This window comes from Ictalurus furcatus, chromosome 6 (genome assembly GCF_023375685.1).
Source record: "Ictalurus furcatus strain D&B chromosome 6, Billie_1.0, whole genome shotgun sequence".
Lineage (NCBI taxonomy): Eukaryota > Metazoa > Chordata > Actinopteri > Siluriformes > Ictaluridae > Ictalurus > Ictalurus furcatus.
Window position 1 is genome coordinate 5,809,002 of NC_071260.1, and position 25,009 is coordinate 5,834,010.

Sequence of the window (25,009 nt, forward strand, 5' to 3'; positions counted from 1 at the left end):
CACAGCAAATTGGCTTTTTTTTTTTACAATTTAAAATATAAAATAGCTTATATCTTGCACACACTTTACAGACACATAACCTCGAATTAGTACCCTGTAGCGGCATTAAGTTACAACATTTACAAAATGTAAAATTCTAGACTGTGGTGGATTACATACTGTTAAATTAAACCGATTTTGCAGTGATTAATGTAAAAGGTACAACTAGGTCAATTCAAGCTGCAATATAGTACACTCCTATTAAATGTTTACTAACATACATTTAGAATTCTCATTCATATATTTTATCGAAGATTTGCAATGACCATCTCAGTTTCTGGAACCCTACTAAAAACATGCGGTCTTATTAAAGAGGAAAGTCCACATACACTTCGCCTTTATTCTTAGTCCACATACAGGTGCATCTAAAAAAAAATTGAATATTGTGAAATATTGTTAATTTTTTTCCGTAATTGAATTTAAAAAGTCGAACTTTCACATATTCTAGATTCATTACACATTAAGTGAAAGTTTGTTTGTTTTAATCTTGAAGATTACGACTTACAGCTCACGGAAATCAAAAATTTTTGATTTTAATTTTTGATTTTTGATTTTTTTTAAAAAATTTTTTAATCTCTCTGTCTGGTTCAGTACACAACCACAATCATGGGGAAGATGAAAGTAAAAGTTGCATTTCATTTGGAAATCAAGGTCCCAGAGTCTGGAGGAAGAGTGGAGAGGAACAGAATCCAAGTTGCAGTGTGAAGTTTCCACAGTCAGTGATGATTTGGGGTGCCATGACATCTGCTGGTGTTCGAGAGTCAATGCAGCGAGAGTCAATGCAGTGTCTACCAGGAGATTTTAGAGAACTTAATGCTTCCATCAGTTGACAAGCTTTATGGAGATTATTGATTTCCTTTTCCAGCAGGACTTGGCACCTGCTCACAGTATCAAAACTACTAGTAACTAGTTTGCTGACTATGGTATTACTGTACTTGATTGGTCAGCCAACTCACTAACCCGGTATTGTCAAGAGGAAAATGAGACACACCAGACCCAAAAATACAGATGAGCTGAAGGCCTCTATCAAAGCAACTGGGGCTTCCATAACACCTCAGCAGTGCCACAGGCTAATTACCTCTATGCCATTGCATTTCACGCATTGATGCAGTAATTCATGCAAAAGGAGCCCCGACCACGTATTGAGTGCATAAATTAACATACTTTTCTGTATTATAAATTCTTTATTATAATATTTTGAGATACTGGATTTTTGATTTCGATGAGCTGTAAGCCATAATCATCAAGATTAAAAAAAACCTTAAATATTTCACTTAACATGTAATTAATCTAGAATATATTAAAGTTCCACTTTTATTTTTTATTAAATTACAGGGGTAAAAATGAACTTTTCCAAGATATTTTATTTTTTTTTTCCAAATGCACCTGTATTAAGAACATGAAAGAACATAAAATGTTCTGCAGTCAGCCAAGATGCCTCTACAAGTGTCTCTCCAAACTCATCCAAACTGAAGCAGGTTTAAAGGCATAGGTTTGAACATAAACTTGATCGAACAGCAGTCTTTTACATTATTAAAGGATAATTAAGGTTAGTTTTTGGTGCTTAATTAGAGTATGATTAATTATTAAAAAATCCAACTGCAATATACAACTCACTCATGCTATTAAGAAGATACACAGACACTCAACACATGTATAAGTAACAGGAGTATTGAGGGCAAATTAGTCAACGGATAAGCCACTGTAATTGTAAGTGTATATTAAATAATAATTTAGTATCCTATAGCATACAAAAGTCCTTCCAGCACATGGTTAGTGGTGATACTAACCCGACTGGAAATTGTGCTGTAATCATTGTTGTAGCCATTATTCTGTTGGGGAAAAATAATGGCACAAAGGAACATGCAACATTAATGCCTTTCCTACCACTTTTAAACGTAAATATGCTCAAAAATGTTGAGAATCAGTCTCTCCAGTGTTGTTAACATACAATATCTGAAGAGTGCTTCGACTTCTTTTTCTTCTTCTTTGTGCTCTTGTGAGAATGTGAATACAATGTATGGGATAGCTACATAGGATTGATTGTGAGGAAAAACATGTAGAAATATATTAGAATATGGCAAACTGGTGCTACATCCAGGTTACACTGTAACCATTTAGCCTTCAATATGTAGTCATATTTATATTGGCATTTATAGCAGTGCTTCTCAGCTGGGCACATGGAGAATCCCTGCCCGTAAGCATGTTTGTGCTTTTCTTGTCTGAACACACCCAAGAATGTAAGGATGGTCTGAAATTTAGCTGTTTAGTTATATAACATGTGTGTTTTAGAGCAGGGGTAGCAATAAAATAGTCATGGCTGCAGTTGAGAACCACCAGCAGAGAGGCAGTCAGTTACAGATAAGCCTAGAATCCTCATTATCAGACAGATTGCATTCGCATAATTCTTACCCCAGCCTGTGCACCAACTGAATCCAAATCCAACTATACAGAGAAACAGGACCATCAGCATCATCACAAATCACTTTTATGCCCAAACATACAACCGCCAAACAGTCAATCATAACAGAATCCTCACAACCCACAGGTCCACAAAATGACCACTACTCACATGCACATATTTTTAAACAATTTGTTCAGGCAAATTTCTAACATACAGTAGGTGTCATTCCATTCATATGACAGTATTTATAATTTGACAGGGCAAATGGCAATGTGCACCTCTATGAATGGTGTGATATAGGTGTCTGTGAATGAAACACGATAAAAGCTGAAATATCTATAGTGTACGTGCATTTAAAAAAAAAAAAAAAAAAAAAAAAAAGAGAGAGAGGAGGTAAAAAAAAAAACCAAACAAAAAAACACCTGTCCACTCACCCGCACACTGCTCCTGCTCCCCACTGACATACATTCTTCATCATCTGACAACTGGAAAGATACACAGGTCAAAAACAGAAGAAAAGGTCATGTTATAATTTTAGATGATCTTAATCCAATATTTTGTGGGTATTTTTGTATATAATATGGCTGCGCATTGCAGGCTGAATATCAAGATCTATTAATCCACAGATCTACTGCATGTTACTGTCGGACCCTGAGTTCACGAACTTATGGTCATATAAAGTGTTCATAATGCTAAAATTGGCATTATGCGTCATAACCACAGGAACCTAATATTATTCATGATGATTAAAAAAATCTATCAGGTAAAGATGTCATATAAAAAGGTATGGCTTTCAAACAAATATTAGTTTGTGCTGCTGCAGTAAGCATTGCTTGTGGTCTTCTAAAGGATTTGCTAGCCTGGTATGAGAACAGCCAGGGTAACATAAAAAGGACAGAAAGCACAATTAGAAAGGATCAGCAGGTGAAGAAAACGAAGAGAAGAACATACAAACCGAAACATGTCTCTGTGAGTGGCGTGTATACCGCTCACTATCCTCCTGTTAGGACCAAAAAGAAGGAAAGAGTAGAGGGAGAAAAAGCAAAGAGTAAAGGAAATGCAAAGAGAAAGGCACCACAATTTACAGCATGCATTTTTGTAACATGGTAAAACAAACAGTCAGGACCATAAAAAATTTATACACGGACAAAGTTATTGTTATTTGAACTGTCTCCTAAATTATATTGAAATTGAAGCTATATAAATGTTTTTGATCATACCAAAGTTCAGACTGTCAGCTCTAATTTGAGGGTGTTTACATCGAGATCGGGTGAACAGTGTAGGAATTACAAGCAAAGAAAGTCTGGCACTTTTTATAGGTGGTCTCCCCCTTTTTAAGGAGCCAAAAGGAATTGGACACACTAACAATCATAAATTGAATCGTCATTTTCAATACTGGGTTGTAAATCATCCGAGGTCAATAAATGCCTGAAGTCTAGAACCTACAGACATCACCAGATATTGGATTTCTTCCCAGGTGATGCTATGCCAGTTCTTTACTGCAGTTGTCTTCACATTCTGCTTGCAATTGGGGCATCTTGCCTTCAGTTTTGCAATTGTCCAGTTGCTTTTGGTCCTTTAAAATGGAGTGTGCCGTCCAATACACGGTGGTAGACATCAAAAATAACTATTACTTTGTCCAAAAATCTATGCACCTGACGCTACAACCTAAATGTAATGTCAGTTGTAAAAACTAACAATAACTGCTTACAACAACAAGTCCCATTTGCACACCATACTTGATATGTCACATATTTCTTTTAACTGGTACCACCGAATGCATAAGCATGCAGCGTATATTGCTTGCTTCACTCGACGCACACTTCCAGATTCTTTAGTCTTGTTCACGTTTACATTTTGGTGGCATTTGGCAGACGCCCTTATCCAGAGCCACTTACATTTATATATCTGAGCATTTGAGGGTTAAGGGCCTTGCTCAACTCAAGGGCCCAACAGTGCTGGGGTTTGAACTCACGACCTTCCAATCAGTAGCCCAACATCTTAAGCACTGTTTTCCCTACATAATGATAATGATAACGAGTCTTTATTGGTCACATATACATTACAGCACAGTGAAATTATTTTTTTTTGCGCATACCCCCAGCATTCTTAGGAAGCTGGGGTATTCGGGGTATAGTCAGAGCGCAGGGTCAGACATGATACAGTGCCCCTGGAGCAGAGAGGGTTAAGGGCCTTGCTCAAGGGCCCAACAGTGGCAGCCTGGCAGTGCTGGGGCTTGAACTCGCAACCTTCTGATCAGTAACCCAGAGCCCTAACCGCCAAGCCACCACATGTCAAGTTCTCTCACTTTTTCTTTGTTACTCCTTTTGATTAGTTGTGTCTTTGTATTGTTTCACTGTTTTGCTGCCTGATCTTACCAAGCTGTTTGTTCATTGTTTCATGTTTTTGTGATTCTGGCTTTGCCTATTTTTGCCCATTTGTTGATGGCCTGACCACTGCCTGGTTTTCAATTTTGACTTTCCATCATGTTTGTCTGCCTGCCTCTCCTAATAAAAGCTTGTTCTGCAGTTACACCTGTCTTCATCCTGTTTACCTGACAATACCCTCATCTATGAACTTCTGTTCTTACACCCATCAGTCATTAAAACACACTGGTGGTACAAAATGGTATTAAATGATAAAAAGGAAAAGTGCTCTTTGTAATGGATCTAGATTTTTGTAGCACTATGTGCTACACTAAATAGGGATGCTCCAATCAGGATTTTTGCAGCTGATACCAATTTCTTGTTCTTGGCCAATACCGATCACGATCGTTCAAGCTTTATATAAGTGATATCTAAGCTCTCTCTCAGTCACTTTTAACCTCCCCCCCAGATAATACCACAGATGTTGCCTTGGTAATACTATTTACAAAAATATTGTAGATTGTTATTTTAATTGAAAATCAAATAAAAAAGCACAACAAATATTCAATTTACAATGAAAAATTTAATAGGCCTTTAAAAATGCATGGCAAATGGTGAACTTTTCATTGTTTCTTCAGACCTCGTAATAATTCCACACTGGTGATGACATGACTGCAGCATTAAAGTTTAACGTCATCATGCGTTTTATGCCCTCACATGTTTTACGTCATCAAAGTGCGACTGGCGACGATCGATTGGAGGATCCCTATTTATAAACATATAATTATAAAAATGTGTTAGTTTATATCATAATGTAAGTGCTTTTATTCTGAAACCTCATCAAGCCACTATTTCTTTCTTTCTTTTTTTTTTTTTTTTTAAAACCTGCCAGAGCTGCTCTGGACACAAACTAAATCTAGTAATACCATCCACTGCTCAATGTCCCCCCATTTGTTGTCCAGGTTCTCCAGTCCATAGTATTTCTGAGGAAAGAGTGAACATGGCAATAAAGGACAGAACACAAAGCGAGGGAAAAATCAAAAAAGGTTGAGGCAGAAAAAAAAATCTTGTGCATAATACAAAACTGAAGGATTTTGATGCTGTGTATATTTACAGTTAAGTGAAAAAGAGGTACACCTTTTTTCAATTCTATGTTTTTATTTATCAGGGCCTAAATAACAATTGTGTGGTTCTCATCGACTTCTATAAAACCAAATCAAATCAGGTGACACAAAAAAACAAAGAATTTATTTCCCCCCAAAATGTAAAGCAACATTCAGAAACCGGGGGGCGGGGGGAATAAGTATACCCTTCCTCATGCCACAATTACTAGAGTAATCCAGACAAGAGTAGAAATGTTTTTTCTGACTCACTGATATTAAAGACATAAACAGTACTAGCCACACATCTATTATTTTACACATAAACACATAAATTTCAGATATATCAGTCATCAAAAAGCCTCTGGTGTGTACAATTAGTAAACCCCATCATGTCCTCCCATTTATTTTACCCCAATAAAAATTAAAGCATTAAATGGTTAATAAGGATTCCTGACCGTATTAGCGTTAAACGCACATATGCTAACATTAAGTAAGCAAAAACGAGGATGTTTTCTTGGAATAATACACTGGAATTAAACTATGCTACAACATTCATAATGCAACCGCTACCATCATTTTAAACTCCCCTGCTTGAATAAATACTACGGGTAAGCAGCCGCTCTTCCTGAAAACACAGTTAATCTATCTGCACATCAATTTTAGGGACACGGCTTTTGCACACTTAGCAGCAACTGCACCAAAAGCGGAAAACGAGCATCCGAGAGAAATACATGTATTTTGCGTACTATATAGTAGGTAAGTATGCAGTTTCAGATGTAGCCATGGTAACCGGGGAGCTGCTGCTGCTTTGGCTCTTGTTGCAGGGTGCACCCATGAAAAGTTCCCGACTCACCACCAGTCACGCAGCACGTCAGTACCGTCAACTTTTTTTCTTTTTAGTACCGACTTGGTACCGAAGTACCGGTACTTTTGACAACCCTAGGCGCTACAATTAAAAATGGCTACACACGCATTCATGATAATTTGGTCTTGTTTTGCAGCCACAAGACCTGGAAAACTTGCAGTCACTGAGACAACAACTAATTTTATACCAGAATATACTTGAGACAACTGTGAGGCCATCTGTCCATCAGCTTATGGTGGACTGAAACTGGGTCATGCAGGACAATGATACCAAGCACACCAGCAATTGGACATCTGAATGGTTAAAAGTGTTGGAATGGCCAAGTCAATGTTCAGACCTCAACCCCATTGAGATGCTGTGGCAGGATCTTAAGAGAGCTGTGCATAAAGAAATACCCTCAAACATCAATGAAATGAAGCAATGATGTAAAGAAGAGTGGGCCAAAAATGATGTGAGAAACTAATTAACTCCTCCGAGAAGAAGCCTTTGTCACATATAAAGTACATTACAGTGCAGTGAAGTCTTTTTTTTTGCATATCCCATCTTGTTAGGATGCTGGGGTCAAAGCGTAGAGGGTTAAGGGCCTTGCTCAAGGGTCCAACAGTGGCATCTTGGCAGTGCTGGGGCTTGAACCCTTGACCTTCTGATCAGTAACCCAGAGCCTTAACCCAGAGACACCATTTTTATTGTTGCTAAAGGTGGTTCTATTGTTACTAAATTAGAGGATTTATAAATTTTTTCCCCACCTGGTTTCTGAATGTTGGTTTAATTTTTGTGAAAGAAAATGAGCACATATTGAAATCTGTTGTGTTTTTTGTTGTCACCTGATGTTATTTGTTTGTTTATAGAAGTTGGTGAGGACCACACAATTGTCATTTAGGCTCTGATGAATAAAAACACTTTCTTTTCCCATGATTGTATGCATGATATTTATAGAGTGCACCGTTAAAACTAGCCAAATATCAAAAACATGCTGCAGATGCAGATCTTCTCCAGATTTATTGGCACATTGCAAGAGTATGAGCAACAGATTATATAAACACACAATGATCCAAATGTTCCACTAAAAATAACTGGAGGAACTATTTAAATGTTTTCAAAAATATTCAAAAGAACTTTATTTTCTGGTAAATGGTTGATTTAACAATAACAAAAAAGTTAACAATAATAACAAATCATCTTTACTATTAACTTTTGTTTTTAATCTACAAGAACTGTTGCTTTGACCAAATATGAGGCTGCACACAATAATTAGCAATTTATCCCTACAGAGAGAAACTGTCAACACAAAGTGGTGGACGTCAAGTAATGATATGAAACACACAAGCAGCTAAAATACCATTAAAGTCTATTCCATGTGTTATTAATTTTTGCTCATTTCCATAAAGGGTGCCAATATTTCTGGAGTTGGACCATATAGAAAGTAAGGGTCCTACCTTCTGGACCTGATAAATCTACAGAAGAGATAGACAAAAGGAACATCAGAAAGGCAGGATTGGAAGGTGAGCAGGAAAGCCAAAGCAACATGAAACAGAGAGAAAAAAAAGAGCATTGACACTTTTTCTGACAAGAGGCTGTTTGGTTAAAAAAATGTTAACGTCAGACAAAAAAAATAAAATAAGGTAGCCTAAAAACTGTCTGTGATTTTCAGAATGACAAGCCTTAATAGGACGACTTTTTGTTTACCTGACCAATCTACAGCAGAGGCTCGTGACCACAGTATTTGATGGGACAGAAACACATTAATAATTTAACATAAAAAAAAATTAGGTAGGGGGCTATCACATTTGACATATGCAATAGGCTACTATATAGTGAATTTTTAGAGTATCCCTGTAATAGGCAGTTGAGAATCGACAATATACGGTCATCCAGTGTACAGTCTAGCAGCTCATTTGAGTGGATTTATATGTACCATTGTGCAACTGAGTTCAATACAGCAGGTGCGTTTCCTATCCCAGAAGAGCTAATATTGTGGACCAGGGTTACGAGGTTTCAGCCCAACTAATTCTCAAAAACCAAAGACCCGATACTAAACCAAAAAAAATTCAAGCATTGGAAAGGGAAAAAAAATCACATTTATATGGACTGTAGGCACTTACACTTTATTTGGAGAAAATATATTAGATTTAAATCTGATTATTTGCTAAAACAAGATGTTGGCAGATGCGTAATATTTTTTTTAAACTGAAAAACTAAAAGCAATTTCCCCTAAAAATAATGAACAAAAAGATCACGATCCAGATGTGCAAAGCTGATATACAGAAGACTTGCAGCTGTAATTGCAGCCAAAGGTGATGTATACTCATGAAACCAACAAATGCCTATTTTTAAATTTAGTTTTGTAGCATAATAAAAATTTTTTTGCCCCTTAACTTGTTCGAGATATTGTGTAAACCCAATGATAAAAATCCCAATTATTTAAATTCCAGGTTGCAACTAACATTTTCAAGGGGCTCCTGCAAGGCTCTATATTTAATCTTACTTCTTTGTCAAAAGATTCTATATTTTATTTACTATTACTGTTCTAAAAATATTATCAGCAGGTGATCATATCCATGATGGCTGCACTCAAGCCAACTAAACCTGGAGTAATAATGTACCACTTCCTAGCACCAATCAAAGCCACACAGCAGTATTTTAGGCTATTGGTAGGTAAGGCTAAGCAATATGGCAATAATACATAACTCAACAACTCATTTGTTATAGTAACAAGTAGTGGATTAGATGTTAATCTGTTTTTCTTTTTACTACTTAAATGTGAGCTGTTATTCAATACTGAATGTTATAAAATATTACTGAATATTCTTGAATTTAACTGAATGTACTACTGTTTTACTGGTACTTTGTTAGCAGACTTTAACATTGTGTAAGTAAATTATTATGGTGGAGGGAACAGATTACTCAAATTGCAGAAATTACTCAACAGATGAGGATTTTTTTTGTGCATGTTACACAGTGACATCCAGCCATATATGTTCAAGCCAGAATATGTAGTAGAACAATGCACCAGTGATAAGAGCAACAGGAGGCAAACAGAGAGAAACTGTAGGTCTTTCAAAATTACACTGAGCCAAATAACTTGGTTAACAACATACTGTTAACAAGCAATGTTTCATGATTACTTGCCGTTGTGTTAGCAACCTTACTAGCCATCTTACTAGTAGCTAAATGGGTGAAGACAAGTATGTGCTAACTGACAACTGGTTCACCTACCTCCGTTCGGCTTCTCTTTTCTGGGCATGGAGCTTCTATATACACATATATATATATATATATATATACACACACACACACACACACACATATATATATATATATATATATTAGGCAGTGTATGGACTAGCTGTCTTACCTCAGCATTCATACCACTCTTACTCATTTTACTCTTACTCAATTACTGTTGTCTTCAGGATCTGTCTTTACAGCCAGTAACTATACTTTCAAATCACTATTACAGTCCTCTGGTTTGAATGCAATGAGAATTTCACATATAAACTTTATTTTTAAATAAAAAATATTCTTTAAAAAAGGCAGATAGTCTTGCTGTGAGATGGACTATCTTAGAAGTACTAAGTAAGATCTTTTAAAATGAAGCCACCATAAACCGAAGAAAGCCTAATTTGTTCAAAAATTAACATTGTTATTTTCATCACATTTCAAAAAGCGATGGTCAGATCACAACAATATTTAAGATTTGTTAGTTTTTTTGTACCAAACGGTATACAGTAAAAGTTTTCACAAATTCTGAGATCGGGGTGCAACTACATCTGGCTGAGCTGCCATAGAATGACCCCATACTGCTCTGCCCTAGCCGTAAGTTGAAGTGACTCACTAACGGTGGCTTATACAAAGTGTACTCATATACGAGAAACAAATTAAATAATGAATAAATAAAATCTAAAAGAAACAGCTCACCTGTCAAATTAGATTTTCACATTTGGGATCCAACTACAAAACTATTCCAAGATTTCTGGCATACTTCATAATTCAAATAGTCTTTCCAAGTTCAAATTCTCCAAAATTAAAATAAACCTCTCAAACTCTCCACAGGTGACAGATTATAAATCTAAAAAATGGTCACATGATAAAAGTAAAAAAATATTCTGTGTCTGAAATAGGTAATAAGCAAATTATGTGCTAATGCAATGCTCCATTTTTTTTTTCAATTAATCAGATCCGGGGGGGGGGCAGAGTTTCAGTACCATTTGTTTTGTTTATTTAAAATAAAATCCACAAACTGAGTGTTACAAATATAAACTTTACACTAAAACTTTACACAACTCTTTGTCCAAAACAGAAAAGAACCCAATACACACACACACACCAGAATATATATTATTAATTTAGGACTGTAGGTTAATTCAGTGGGTTTTGTTCATCCATAAAAAATAAAGCAGGAATACTTATACATACACACACACACAGTATCTCACAAAAGTGAGTACACCCCTCACATTTTTGTAGATATTTGATTATATCTTTTCATGTGACAACACTGAAGAAATGACCCTTTGCTACAATGTAAAGTAGTGAGTGTACAGCTTGTATAACAGTGTAAATTTGCTGTCCCCTCAAAATAACTCACACAGCCATTAATGGCTAAACCACTGGCAACAAAAGTGAGTATACCCCTAAGTGAAAATGTCCAAATTGGGCCCAATTAGCCATTTTCCCTCCCGAGTGTCATGTGACTTGTTAGTGTTGCAAGGTCTCAGGTGTGAATGGGGAGCAGGTGTGTTAAATTTGGTGTCATCGCTCTCACACTCCCTGATACTGGTCACTGGAAGTTCAACATGGCACCTCATGGCAAAGAACCCGCTGAGGATCTGAAAAAAGAATCGTTGCTCTACATAAAGATGGCCTAGGCTATAAGAAGATTGCCAAGATCCTGACACTGAGCTGCAGCACGGTGGCCAAGACCATACAGCGGTTTAACAGGACAGGTTCCACTCAGAACAGGCCTCGCCATGGTCAACCAAAGAAGTTGAGTGCACGTGCTCAGCGTCATATCCAGAGGTTGTCTTTGGGAAATAGACGTATGAGTGCTGCCAGCATTGCTGCAGAGGTTGAAGGGGTGGGGGTCAGCCTGTCAGTGCTCAGACCATACGCCGCACACTGCATCAAATTGGTCTGCATGGCTGTCGTCCCAGAAGGAAGCCTCTTCTAAAGATGATGCACAAGAAAGCCCGCAAACAGTTTGCTGAAGACAAGCAGACTAAGGACATGGATTACTGGAACCATGTCCTGTGGTCTGATGAGTCCAAGATAAACTTATTTGGTTCAGATGGTGTCAAGCGTGTGTGGCGGCAACCAGGTGAGGAGTACAAAGACAAGTGTGTCTTGCCTACAGTCAAGCATGGTGGTGGGAGTTTCATGGTCTGGGGCTGCATGAGTGCTGCCGGCACTGGGGAGCTACAGTTCATTGAGGGAACCATGAATGCCAACATGTACTGTGACATACTGAAGCAGAGCATGATCCCCTCCCTTCGAAGACTGGGCCACAGGGCAGTATTCCAGCATGATAACGACCCCAAACACACCTCCAAGATGACCACTGCCTTGCTAAAGAAGCTGAGGGTGAAGGTGATGGACTGGCCAAGCATGTCTCCAGATTTAAACCCTATTGAGCATATGTGGGGCATCCTCAAACAGAAGGTGGAGGAGCACAAGGCCTCTAACATACACCAGCTCCGTGATGTCATCGTTGGGGGGAGGGGAGGTCTCCAGTGGAAACCTGTGAAGCTCTAGTGAACTCCAAGAGGGTTAAGGCAGTGCTGGAAAATAAATGGTGGCCACACAAAATATTGACAGTTTGGGCCCAATTGAGACATTTTCACTTAGGGGTATACTCACTTTTGTTGCCAGCGGTTTAAACATTAATGGCTGTGTGTTATTTTGAGGGGACAGCAAATTTACACTGTTATACAAGCTGTACACTCACTACTTTACATTGTAGCAAAGTGTCATTTCTTCAGTGTTGTCACATTAAAAGATATAATCAAATATTTACAAAAATGTGAGGGGTGTACTCACTTTTGTGAGATACTATATATATATATATATATATATATATATATATATATACACATACATACACACACACACACACACACATATATATATATACACACACACTAAAATAAATAAGACGTGGTCTCATTACTAATACATCAATTCCTTTATAATAAACTACAGAATTTATACTGCAGGCGTGCAAATACAACATATAATGACAAACTGGAATTAAACTAAACCTTTTAAGCAGCTTGCACCAGTTTCCCCTGCCCCTTACTCACAGTGGAGCATTTTGTATATAAACATAAGTTTGTGCTTGTGCAGCACTGTTTGATCTCCACGGTGTTTAATATAAAATGCACCCCTGCCTTAGGGGACTTTCTTCCTCAGTCACTTGATTTCGCCTCCGTCTGATGGAGACGGAGGTCATGTTGGGAATAAAAGCCAACATTGATATAAACAGTAAACTGAAGAAAGTCATTGTCTGTGACTCTGAGTATTAGGCTAAAGCTAGCAGCGGCACATTACGTGCGTATGACGTCATGCGCTGTCGACTAGGAAGCGGCTTATACTTCCGATATACTTATATACTTATATACTTGATTATACTTTGAGATATTACCTTTCTAAAATCCACACACTATACGGTAGAGTACACAATACATGCTGTAAGTATACAGTACTTCATTTGGGACGCAACTTCAGTATTTACTCTCTGAAGCGTGTTTTCGGAACAGAAGTAACGTAGTGAGTAAATGCACCCCACTAGATAAAATGCACCCGCAGACCAACTAATCGATAACGAGATTCGTTGACAACAATTTTCATAATCAATTATCGATTACTTGTTGCAGCTCTAACTGTTCAATGGGCAGGTCAATTCGGTAAAACCTTTGAATCATAGCCAAGGAATGACTCAATGACCTTCACAAGGGCTGACTTGATACTATGAAATGCCTGAACAACAAAAATAAACAAACCCAACATTAAAATACTGTGATAAAACCAGTCAATATAGCCAGATAAATAAACTGTTCAACCTGAGGGAGAAACAACCCTGGCAAGGCAGTAACCATCTATTTCCTCACAGATTATATTACTATGAATGGAAACTTACAGAATTTTTAAAGATGAAATTAAAATTTTAAATTGGGCCTGAATTTAATTAAAATTTTAATTAGGTTGAATTTAGAAAATATACCACACAGAAATCATGCATGATCAGAAACAGTACTTCTATGCAATAAGTACACAATGATTTGTAAGTGAAAATTGACAGTAACTGGATGTTATTGCTGATTGCATGAGTATAATATTAATCAGATTTCACCTCTTTTTGTTGTCTCTCCAGCTCCTTCATGCGGATCTCACGAGCCTCTGCCCTGGCAGCCCTCTTAGCTACCAGCCGCGCCTCAGCCTAAAGGAGAAAGAGAAATTGTTTTACTATAATCTGTCACCCCCTGTGTTCAATTCCCATGTTAAAACAAAACAAAAATTCTGGATGACTTATGAATTTTCCATAATTCTGCAATTCAGTGAAAATAGAATCTATAGGGCCCTACAAAATAACCAAAATTATGGACCTCAGTGGAGTACAACAGTAAATAATTACATGAAAATCAGATTTAAAATATGATATTTACTGTTTATTCTATAAAAGATCTATACTGTAGACTCTAAGAATAAACATTTACATAACGCCAAAGTTTCTCTCCATAAAGCACAACAACCAAAGTGAGAGCCATTATCTCCAAATAGAAAAAAAAACTAGCACAGTAATGAACCTTCCCAGAAGTGGCAGACCTTCCAAAATACCTCCAAGAGCACAGCAACTACTCATCCAGGAAATCACAAAAGAGCCAAGGGTACCACCAAAGGACCCACAGGCCTCTTTTTTACATTAATAAATGCCACTGCTCATGACTCCACTATCACAAAGACACTGGGCAAAAATGGCATCCATGGAACAGTGGCGAGGTGAAAACCACTGCTAACCCAGACGAAAATTAAGGCTTGTCTGAATGTTGCCAAAACACACCTTGATGATCCCCAAACCTTTTGGGAAAATGTTTTGTGGATTCAAAATTGGAACTGTTTTGAAGACAGGGGGCCCGTTACATCTGATGTAAACCAAACACAAATCTACAAAAAGAACATCATACATACAGTCAAGCATGGTGGAGGCAGTGTGATGATATGGGGGTGCTTTGCTGCTTCAGGGCCTGGGCCACTTGCAATAATTGAGGGAAACATGAATTCTGCTCTCTACCAGAAAATCCTAAAGGAGAATGTCCGGTCTTCAGGCCCTAAGTCAAATCTCAAGTGCAACTGGATTATGTAGCAATATAACGGTCCAAAGCATAGGAGTAATTTCACCTCTGAATGGTTCCAAAAAAAGCTAAGTTAAAAGTTTTGGAATGTCCTAGTCAAAGCATTGAGATGCTGTGGCAGGACCTTAAACAGGCAGTTCATTCTCGAAAACCTTCTACTGTGGCTGAACTAAAGCAGTTCTGCAAAGAAGAGTGGGCCAAAATTCCACCACAGCGTTGTAAAAGACTGATCTCCAGTTATCAGAAGCATTTGGTTGAAGTTATTGCTGCTAAAGGTGGCACAACCAGACTAAGTTTAAGGGGGCAAATATTTTTTCACTACACTATATCTAGTCCTTCTTGTTACTAATTTGTGTGCCAGAAAAACCCTTAAAATATACTTCAAAGAAGCTAATGATGAAAAACCATTTCAGACATTTGACCTTGCTGTGACCTTGACAATTTCTGGATCAATTCCAAAATCTAATCAGTTCATCTGCTGGTTATAATGATAACTCCATATAAATCCTACAATCATTCAACCATTTCTTGAGCGATCATGCTAATGAGAATCTCAATAGGATACACTAAGGCAAGATGGCACCGGTGTGAACCGGGCGAGCCATCGCCCGGGCTCAGTGTCTGTGTTACATGTCTTGTGAATGATTGTCCTGATCGTGTGTTTGTCTATACAAAAAGCTGCTTCAGTTCTGGTATATGATCATCATCATCGTAATATCCGTACCTCTAATTGTATAGCACTATGGCTGAGGTTCCGGGAGACAGAAGTTTCCCGATCCTCTGCTTTTTACTCGGCTACCAGTGGACATATGTTGCCTACCAGTTTGTATTCGCTATAAAAGAAAACGTCACAGAAATTGGAGAATGAGAGGTGGTGTTTTGGTCCAAACAAGGAGACGTTTCTACATTCCCTCAAGATTCCGGGTCTCGCAGATCTGAGACTCCCAGTCTCAAACCCTCATTATGGCTGGTTCTTCTCTCAGCGCTCTCTGGAACAAAGATACGCCAGTCTTGTGTGCACCAGTAAGTCTGCATGTCTGGAGAGGAGGAGTAACCCTCTAATCTCTGAGGTTTCATTTATGCTCTGATGTCAAATTTACAATTATGCCAACATTGTACAATTGATTATACAGAAGTGAAGATGGCTTTAATTAATGCAAGATCTTTATCAAACATTATTATTTAATTATTAATGACTCATTCTCTTCTCACGATTTGGACTATCTTTTTAGATCTGAGATGTGGCTCAGTGCTGGTGAATTTGGTCAGCTGTCCGAAGAATCAACCAATGACTGTAGCTTTGTGAGCACTCCAAGGATAACTGGTATGTATATTCAGAAATCATTTTAACTGTAGAAAGTTTTTCTAGTTTTGAAGTGCAATTGCTTAAGGTTGATGCATGTAGTTCAGTTCTTTTTGCACTCATATACAGACCACCCAATTATAATAAGTCTTTTTAAGTCTCTCTATTGTGCCAATAGTTGATTTTGGCTGATTTTAATATGCTGTACTAGTAAAGCATGTGGTTAATGACTTTTTACAACTTATTGATGCTTTTAATCTTACCCAGTCTGTTCCGAGTTCTACATACAATCTAGATCATACACTTGTCTGATTGTAACATTAGGTCTTCTTGTTTTCAGTGTAGACATAGACAATATGAATCTTTCTGACCAAAAGTTTATGATATTCAAAACTGTTCTCTCTAGTCCTTTACTTAACATTAGGCCTGCTGATTGTCAAGTTCATTCTATTAATTCAGCCAAGCATTCTTCTGATGCTTATCTTATTTCTCCAATTGTACTGTTGCATCTCCCTCGTCTTGTGTCGGGTCTAATGGTTTTTGCCTGTTTAACTCTGTCTGTGGCGATATCTTGGATTCTATAGCTTCTTTTAGAATTAAGAAACCTAGACGTAGAGCACAACCCTGGCTTAGTAATGTCGCCCCTGCTCTTACAAAGGAGTGGCGGAAGGTTGAGAGGAAGTGGAAAGAAGATAAACTTCAACGTTTCCTTTGAAATTCTGAGGGACTGTATCCTCAATTATCAGCACACTGTTAAGACTGCCAGAGCAAAATATCTCTCTGATCTAATTTCCAAAAATGCTCATAGTCCAAAAGTATTGTTTAATACTATTAACACAGTATTTCATCCTGTAGTCACTTCTTTTTCTGATCCAACCCCTGTTACTTGTGATAATTTCTTACAGTTTTTCATTAACAAGACTGAAGTCATAAGATCTGGAATTCCAATCCACACGCTCAGGGAAGCATGCTATTCTAGTTTTGCTAGATCTTAGCGTGGCCTTCGATACAACTGAACATACCATACTTCTGAAGCGTTTATGGCAGTTGGTTGGAATTCAGGGCAGTGCACTTAATTGGTTTGTTTCTTATCTGAACGATAGAACTTTCTCAGTTGAAATTGGGAATTTCTCCACGTCTTCTGCTCCCATCACTTGTGGAGTACCGCAAGGCTCCATTTTAGGTAGTTTAGGCACGTTTTATTTTCTTTATATATTCTCCCTTTGGGGGGTTATTTTTCATTGTTAAGCTGAAGACGCTCGTATCATTGTTAAGCTGACGACGCTCAGCTTTATCTACCAATGAAACCTTATAATGCCTTCACTTTACAATCTCTTTTTGACTGTCTTAACTGGGGATGTCACGAGAACCGATACTTCGGTACCAACATTCTTAAAACGCGATGGTACTTGTTTTTCTGCAGTAGCGTAGGTACCGTTATTAATTACCAATTACCGAGGTTGCAATTCTTCCGGAACTGAAGGAGGCAGCAAATACATGCAAGTGTTTTAGTCGGTCCACAAGTGGTGAAGAAGAAGAAAAACGCCTACAAGCACATGGGAAAAACTACAGAGCTTTAGCTCCTCCCCGACTCGTTAAGAGGCAGAGAGAGAAAAGCTCGTTGAGAGGAAAGGTAGCGTTGGTTGCCGTTGTGTACCCGATGCTATCGTTCATTTCAAACAAAGCGAGGAAACACCTGGAATTTGGCGAAGCACCTGAAAGACAGGTCCTATATTATGCTTGTTTGAGGCAGCTGGCATTGTGGCCGTGAAACCAGCTAACGTTAAACTCCATGTAATGTTAGCGATAGCCAGTTATTTGTTAATGATGTTAACGCATTGCAATGTTATAAACTACCTCCTAATGGGCCACCATACATCGCCATTCAGCCCGTGTCCTGTCAGCTAAATGTAGCCTAATGTCACTGATAATTATTCACGTTAATGATTTTAATGAATATTTTTGGCCTGCCACCATATCAGTGAATTTAAACTAATGCTTGCATTCAGAGTATAAGGGGTGTGTATTTAGGACTTGTTATTAGCACTTAGCAATGTTTTATTTGTCATTGTCAGACAGTGTTTGATAACTAAAATCAATCTCTCTCTCTAGTATTAGCCAGAGGAGGATGTCCTCCAGGAGTTTTTCATTTTATTTTCAAGTTTTATATTTTTCATTTTTTTTAAACCACATCATGGTATCGACTTTGGTATCGAGTATCGTGTACTTTTGGTGGTATCGGTACCGAGTACTAAATTTTGGTATCGTGACATCCCTAGTCTTAATATTGAAAGTTGGATAGCGGCTAATTTTCAACAGGTAAATAAATCAAAGATGGAAGTCTTAGTTTTTGCTCCCTCTGACTCTATTACTATGGTAAATAGTAACCTTGGACCGTTATCCTCCAATTTACACCCACAAGCTAGAAATCTAGGTGTCATTTTTGATTTAGGTTTAAAATTTGACAGTCAAATTAATTCTGTGGACAAGGGCAGCATTTATCAACTTAGGAATATTGCCAAATTAAAAACATTCTTAACTTTTAATGATTTGGAGGCTGTGATACATGATTTTATTTCATCTAGACTTGACTATTGCAAAGCACTACTTTATATTGGAGTTACTCAATCTTCTGTCTCACGTCTTCAGCTGGTTCAAAATGCTGCTGTTAGGCTTTTGACTGGAACCAGGAAATGTGATTCTATAACTCCTGTACTAGTTTTACTCCAATGGCTTCCAGTCTCATACAGGATCCAGTTTAATGTGTTATTGTTTGTTTACAAGGGCTTGCATGGTTTGGCACCTTTCTAAATTTCTGACCTCATTTCCCAACAACAGTACTCTAGACTATCACAGTCATCACACAGCTTACAGTTAATTGTCCCTAGGTCTCGATTAAAATTGAAGGGAGATGGAGCCTTTTCAGTTGCAGGACCTAGGTTTTGGAATAAGTTGCCACTTTACATTAAGTCTTCAAAAACTCTAGGTTTTTAAATCATGTCTCAAACCACACCTCATTGTTTTAGCGTTTGAATCTGTTTAAATGTAGAATTTTTTTTTTTGGTGTAACTGCACAGCACTCTGGTCAACAGTTGTTTTTAAATGTCCTTTATAAATAAATGTGACTGACTGACTCATATAGGTGTACAGACAGACAGACGGACAGCCGGATAATTTAATGCCTAAATTTAGTCATTATTATGGCTCCACCACTAGGCCACCACCTAGTGGTGGAGCCAAAAGAATTACAAAGTATTTTTAGTTTTACTGGAAATAGTATTTACAATATTTAAGTGTGTTTCTATGAAGTTTTCGGTCAGTCTGATTGGAAATTAATGAAATATTCTAAATGGATATTCAGACACAAAATATCAGTCCACTTGTGTACATATGATTTGTTTAAAAAAAAAATAAAAAATTATATATATATATACATATATATATATATATATACATATATATATATATAAAAAACAGCTTTTTTTTTTAAAAAAAAAACGAGATAGATATCTGAATCTCCATATACTCAGATACTTCAGTTGTTATCATCATCATGCCTACACATTTGTTACATTTCTATCAAAATAAAATTCATACAAGGAGAATTTACTACACATGCTAACTACACATGCACACAAACATTACATAAACCAAATATCTCTATGGATGAAAAAGAAAATTCAAAGTAATTTCACTGAAATCAAAATAGTGGTGAGAACCAAGAAACTACATATGTTACAAACTTAACAGTGACCTCATTTGGCCATGACAGGAAGTTAGATAGTTGAGTCATTTATACACAGATCACACCCTTCCTGTACTATTCATAGAACATGAGTTGATGTTAAAAAGACCCCAATCACTACTCAGTTACATACAGTATTACCATTAAAACACACACACACACACACCCCATAAAACAGAGTATGTATGTGGCAATAAACTCTATTTCATCCATTATAGCAGAAATTATATTTTTAGTTATATTATGCATCAGTATTTAAACACTCAGACATCAAATCCTCTTAGAACACGTACACGCACCTTAATTTGAAATGTTTGTGATAATATATTGACGCTGATACAAGCACACCTTGCATTTATCAAAATATACCACGACATCTGTAACAGTTAGCATCCAAAAGTATGGGTCATTTGGGTTTCCACACACCCTCAGTTAAAAAAAAAAAAACAGAAGCTGAGAAAAGAAAAAAATGGCAATTTCTTTCAACCTTTCTTTTTATCTCTCTCGCTCTCCTCCACAGATATTTTTAATAACCTATATGGATTGGTGTCCCAGAGATACTCTGATTCAGGATATTTCTAAAGAGTCGAAACCAACTGTATAACTGGTCTGAACAATAAATACATGAAATGGCTTTAAGGTTAAAAGTTAACAGTTAGAGGGTGTCACATTTGTCATTCTGAACATCGGGCCTCATTTATCAAGCTTTTAGTAAAATTGTGTGTAACTGTTTACTGTCAGATTCTTTTCAGAAATACAGATTATCTTCACATTCATGTGTTTATGTTGATAAATCACCTGTTAATTACCAGGCATGTGGACAGTGCACATGCATTTAATGACGCCCACAAAACTCAATAAAAGGCAAAGGTCACGGTGCTTAAACAACTGTAAATGACAAAAGTCTCTCTCAGAGGTAGAAATATAAGTTATTTTGACTCACTTCTGTATATACAGACAGGTACATAAGTATTTGGACAGTTAAACCTTTTCCTAAAATGTTCAGTGTTTGAAGTCGGCTCCTCTTAAATATATTTAAAGCTACACTATTAGACATTTTCCACAGTCATGGTTCTAGGCTGGAGTCAGTTCTCGAACCGCTCTGCGTATATATTGTGTATATATCTGAATAATCTCATATAGGATGTGATTGGGTGAGTTCATTTATCCGCCAGTTTAGTTTAATGGTGTTCATTAGGGACGCTCCGATCAGGATTTTTACGGCCAAAACCTATCTAGATACCAATCTTTTTGTTGTTGTTGTTTAAGCTTCAATCAGGAGGTGTATCATAAACAGTTAAATTTAAGCTCTCTGCTCATGGTTACTTTAATTGAATTAAAATAATAGCAATGAGTAATACTGTTAGATAAATAAAGAAGCATAAAATATTTATTTTTAATTATCTTAAACAATAAAGATTCCTAATTAAAAGTAGACTAACACAAGCATGATCCATATTAGGAAAAAGGCTAATAGCCTTCTAAGGAAATAGCTTACTAAGCTTAATGTCAAATTGATATTAAATGAAACCCATAGTAATTAAACATTATTTCATTTATAAGTTATTATAATATTTATTTTTTATATTAAATGATTTATTTATAACTAAGCACATTTTATGTCTTTACATTTTATTAGTTTTTTGTTTGTTGTTTTAGCAGTTGTTCCTTTTAGATCGGTCCCCCAGTACAGTGTTGCCATGTCTGCTGATAATATTGAGTTATTTTGGGGGATTAAACAAAACATTGAAACTAGAGTTGACTTTTCTAGTGATATCTGGCAACCATGAGTTTAAATAAAGTGAATGCGCTATTAGAGTTAGTGAAGGGAGAGCGGCAGTGCGCTGTATGTTTACAGACTGAACAGTTGCTACTCTTGATTATGATTGGTGAGGAATTATTTAATAAAGAAGTTTGAATTTAAACCCACCTGGTAGCGTTAACATTATTATTCATTTACTGCTGTCTCTACACGAGCAGGTCGCAGGTGCGGGTCATTTTGCGTGATCAATAAAAGATGGCGGTTGTGAGATCGGGAAGTTAAGAGAAGCAGACGATGTACAGGAGTTACTCTCATCATAATGGCTTCTTTGCAGTATTTCCACACTTGTTCGGTTGACTGAGATGATGAACAGCAGTGTGAAAGTAACCGTTGAGCGTGCAGATGCATTTTGGAGTTGTAGTTTTCACTCCGATTGCATTATACAACTCCGAACAGGTCACTCGCACCGGTGCTCCTAAATATTTTTTCACGGTCACACAAAGAATTTTTCAGTCACAAATGCAAGTGAAATGGTCGTACTGTAGAGCCCTGTAAGCTACTGGAAATCTGTTGATTTCCTATTTCATTTTTTGTTTTGTATCATTTTTTTTTGTTTCTATCCATTGTGTCTTGAGTTGCGTTCTTTCACACCCACTACTGAAAAGCTTGCATCTCCAACAAGCCTCAGGGAACTACTGCTGGGGCTGTCATGATCAGTCACAGCACCCTCAGATGATCAAACAGAAGCAAGCACCGCAACTGGCAAACATATCATCCACAACTTTGGTTGATAAGGTGGTTAGAATAAAGACATGTATAACATGGCCAAAGGGCGTTCGATTGAAATGTCTGTCCATAGAAGGCAAACTTTAAAAAGGCATCTGTGGTGATGAAGATATAGAAATAAGAGTCTTGCAGATCCACTGATGTTAACAATTCCTACAGTATACCTGCAAGGCTTGAACTATATCAGACACTCATAGAATATGAAGGAGGAGGTTTTAAGAACCAATCTGAAAACCACTGTCCATTTGAACATTGAAAGCAGAATGTGGAGTAGAATCCTTTCTGTGGAGTCTACCTTTTTCAACCACACCGCTGTCCAAAAAAGAACCTCTTGGTTGGGGTATATTGATTATAATACACATACATATACACATCAGTATATTGATGAGGTCCTAAGCCCTGAGAAGTGACTATTCAGCTATAAAGTATCCTGTTGCCAGCCCCTGCCGTTCATGGACAAGTTCTGCAGGACTCTTTAGAGGTAGGGCAGGCTCTGACTAGAGCTTGCCCCACAGGGTAAATGAAGGGAATATGCCGACACCTCCTAGATCTCTTAAGGTTAATGCAAGGGAGGCAGGTTTCTTGTGGCCACAACTGGGGTTTGGAGATCTGGTACCACATGGACAGTTCTTTTGGTTGTGCTGTCTTTGTGACTCCAAACATGCACCCTCCTGTCCAAGGCTTCTTTGTTGGCAGGACTCACGCTCTCTTTCAATCTCTCCCAACTACATGTTAGGATATCTCAGAGTGAACCAGATTCACCCATCACCCTTTCATTCTGCTTCTATACGGGAAGCAGTGGTTATGACACTTGGGCCACATTTACACTACATGGTTCAAGTGACCCAATTCTGATTTTTTCCTCCCAAATGGCACAGAGCGGATATGACCCATGAACATGTAAGCAGAAAAAAACACATGGTTTCCGATATTCTCAGATCAGTTTCAGGCCTCATTCATATATGGAAATAAATCTGATATGAATCGGACACATGGCAGACGCAAATGCATGTAAGTGGACAGATTCCCCAGTCAATGTGAGTCGTATGTCATTGAAAAAGCGACCGTGGCGAATGGTCAACTCAGGTGGACACAACCGCGAAAACACAATTCATGGTGCAATGGAGGCGAGGGATCAGCCCAGTGGTGTCATGCCGAAGTTGTATATCTTTTGAGTCTTTTGGGAGAAGAGACAGTGAAGGCAAAAATGCAGGGTTGTTACGGAAACAAACCCGTATTTTAAGACATTTCAGGTGAGATGGGAAAGCGCGATCCAACTCCTACACGCTTTTGCACTGGGATCGCCTGGCGAAAGGACGCATCCTTGTAAGATAGCCTTGGGGACAACCGCTCACACAAGAAGTTTCTCACCTCATATGAAAGTTGCTGACCAACTGTTCCTGACCCCAGGTTTCAACAACTTGATCCCACCACTCTTGAGTCCTTTGCCACATCCACATGCCCCTCTGAACCGATGGTTCCAGATATATGAATGGGGATTTCTGATCAATGTTAAAAATACTCAAGCCATAATATAAAATTCCATGCTGACAGCATTTCAATACACACATGGTGCCAAAGATGTATGAGGAAACAAAGGAAAAGCTTTGGGATTATCACTTTTTACGTTTCTGTTTTTGGATTAAATAAGGGAAAAAGAAAGGTATGTATATTGTATTTTCTTTTCAAATAATTTGGAATAGGGAAGCAATATCAGTTTGCTTATTATTTTGACTCTGATACGATCAACTCTGGCAGAAAGCTTCCTTTTCTATATTTTCTACAGCTGCATCAAAACAACAAACCTGGTCTCCCTGGCCTCACCACATAGCATATACTGACTAAAAAATAAACAAAGAAATAAAAAATATATATATATATATATATATATATATATATATATATATATATATATATATATATATATATATATATATATACACACACACACACACACACACACACACACACACACACACACACACAGTGGCAAGAAAAAGTATGTGAACCTTTTGGAATTTCATGGTTTTCTGAATAAATTTGTCATAAAATGTGATCTGATCTTCATCTAAGTCAAGGGTATTGACAAATATAATGTGTCTAAAATAATAACACAAAAAAATTCTGATCTTTCATGTCTTTATTGAGAACAACCAAAAAAAAAACCTCACAGTGCTTGTGGAAAAAGTATGTGAACCCTTGAGTTAATGACCTCAAAAAAGCTAATTGGAGTCAGGTTTTAGCACACCTTTCACTGATTAAAACCCCTCAAACTTTTGGAGTTTGCT

General features: G+C 37.4%; 1 protein-coding gene across 13 annotated transcripts in view; it reads right to left on the minus strand.

Moving 5' to 3' along the window:
* Window positions 1-25,009, minus strand: part of lrrfip1a (leucine rich repeat (in FLII) interacting protein 1a) — a 65,108-nt gene that overhangs the window by 34,395 nt on the left and 5,704 nt on the right. For 6 of the 13 annotated variants that reach the window (XM_053626315.1, XM_053626304.1, XM_053626302.1 and 3 more), the window contains exons 2-9: window positions 14,126-14,212; window positions 8,214-8,231; window positions 5,736-5,792; window positions 3,399-3,443; window positions 2,878-2,928; window positions 2,452-2,484; window positions 1,991-2,068; window positions 1,830-1,871 (exon numbers count right to left, since the gene is read on the minus strand). In XM_053626315.1, the coding sequence (XP_053482290.1) occupies window positions 1,830-1,871; window positions 1,991-2,068; window positions 2,452-2,484; window positions 2,878-2,928; window positions 3,399-3,443; window positions 5,736-5,792; window positions 8,214-8,231; window positions 14,126-14,212 (411 nt within the window). The remainder of the gene's footprint in view (window positions 1-1,829; window positions 1,872-1,990; window positions 2,069-2,451; window positions 2,485-2,877; window positions 2,929-3,398; window positions 3,444-5,735; window positions 5,793-8,213; window positions 8,232-14,125; window positions 14,213-25,009) is intronic. The other 7 variants (XM_053626303.1, XM_053626309.1, XM_053626306.1 and 4 more) reach the window with 7 other exon arrangements.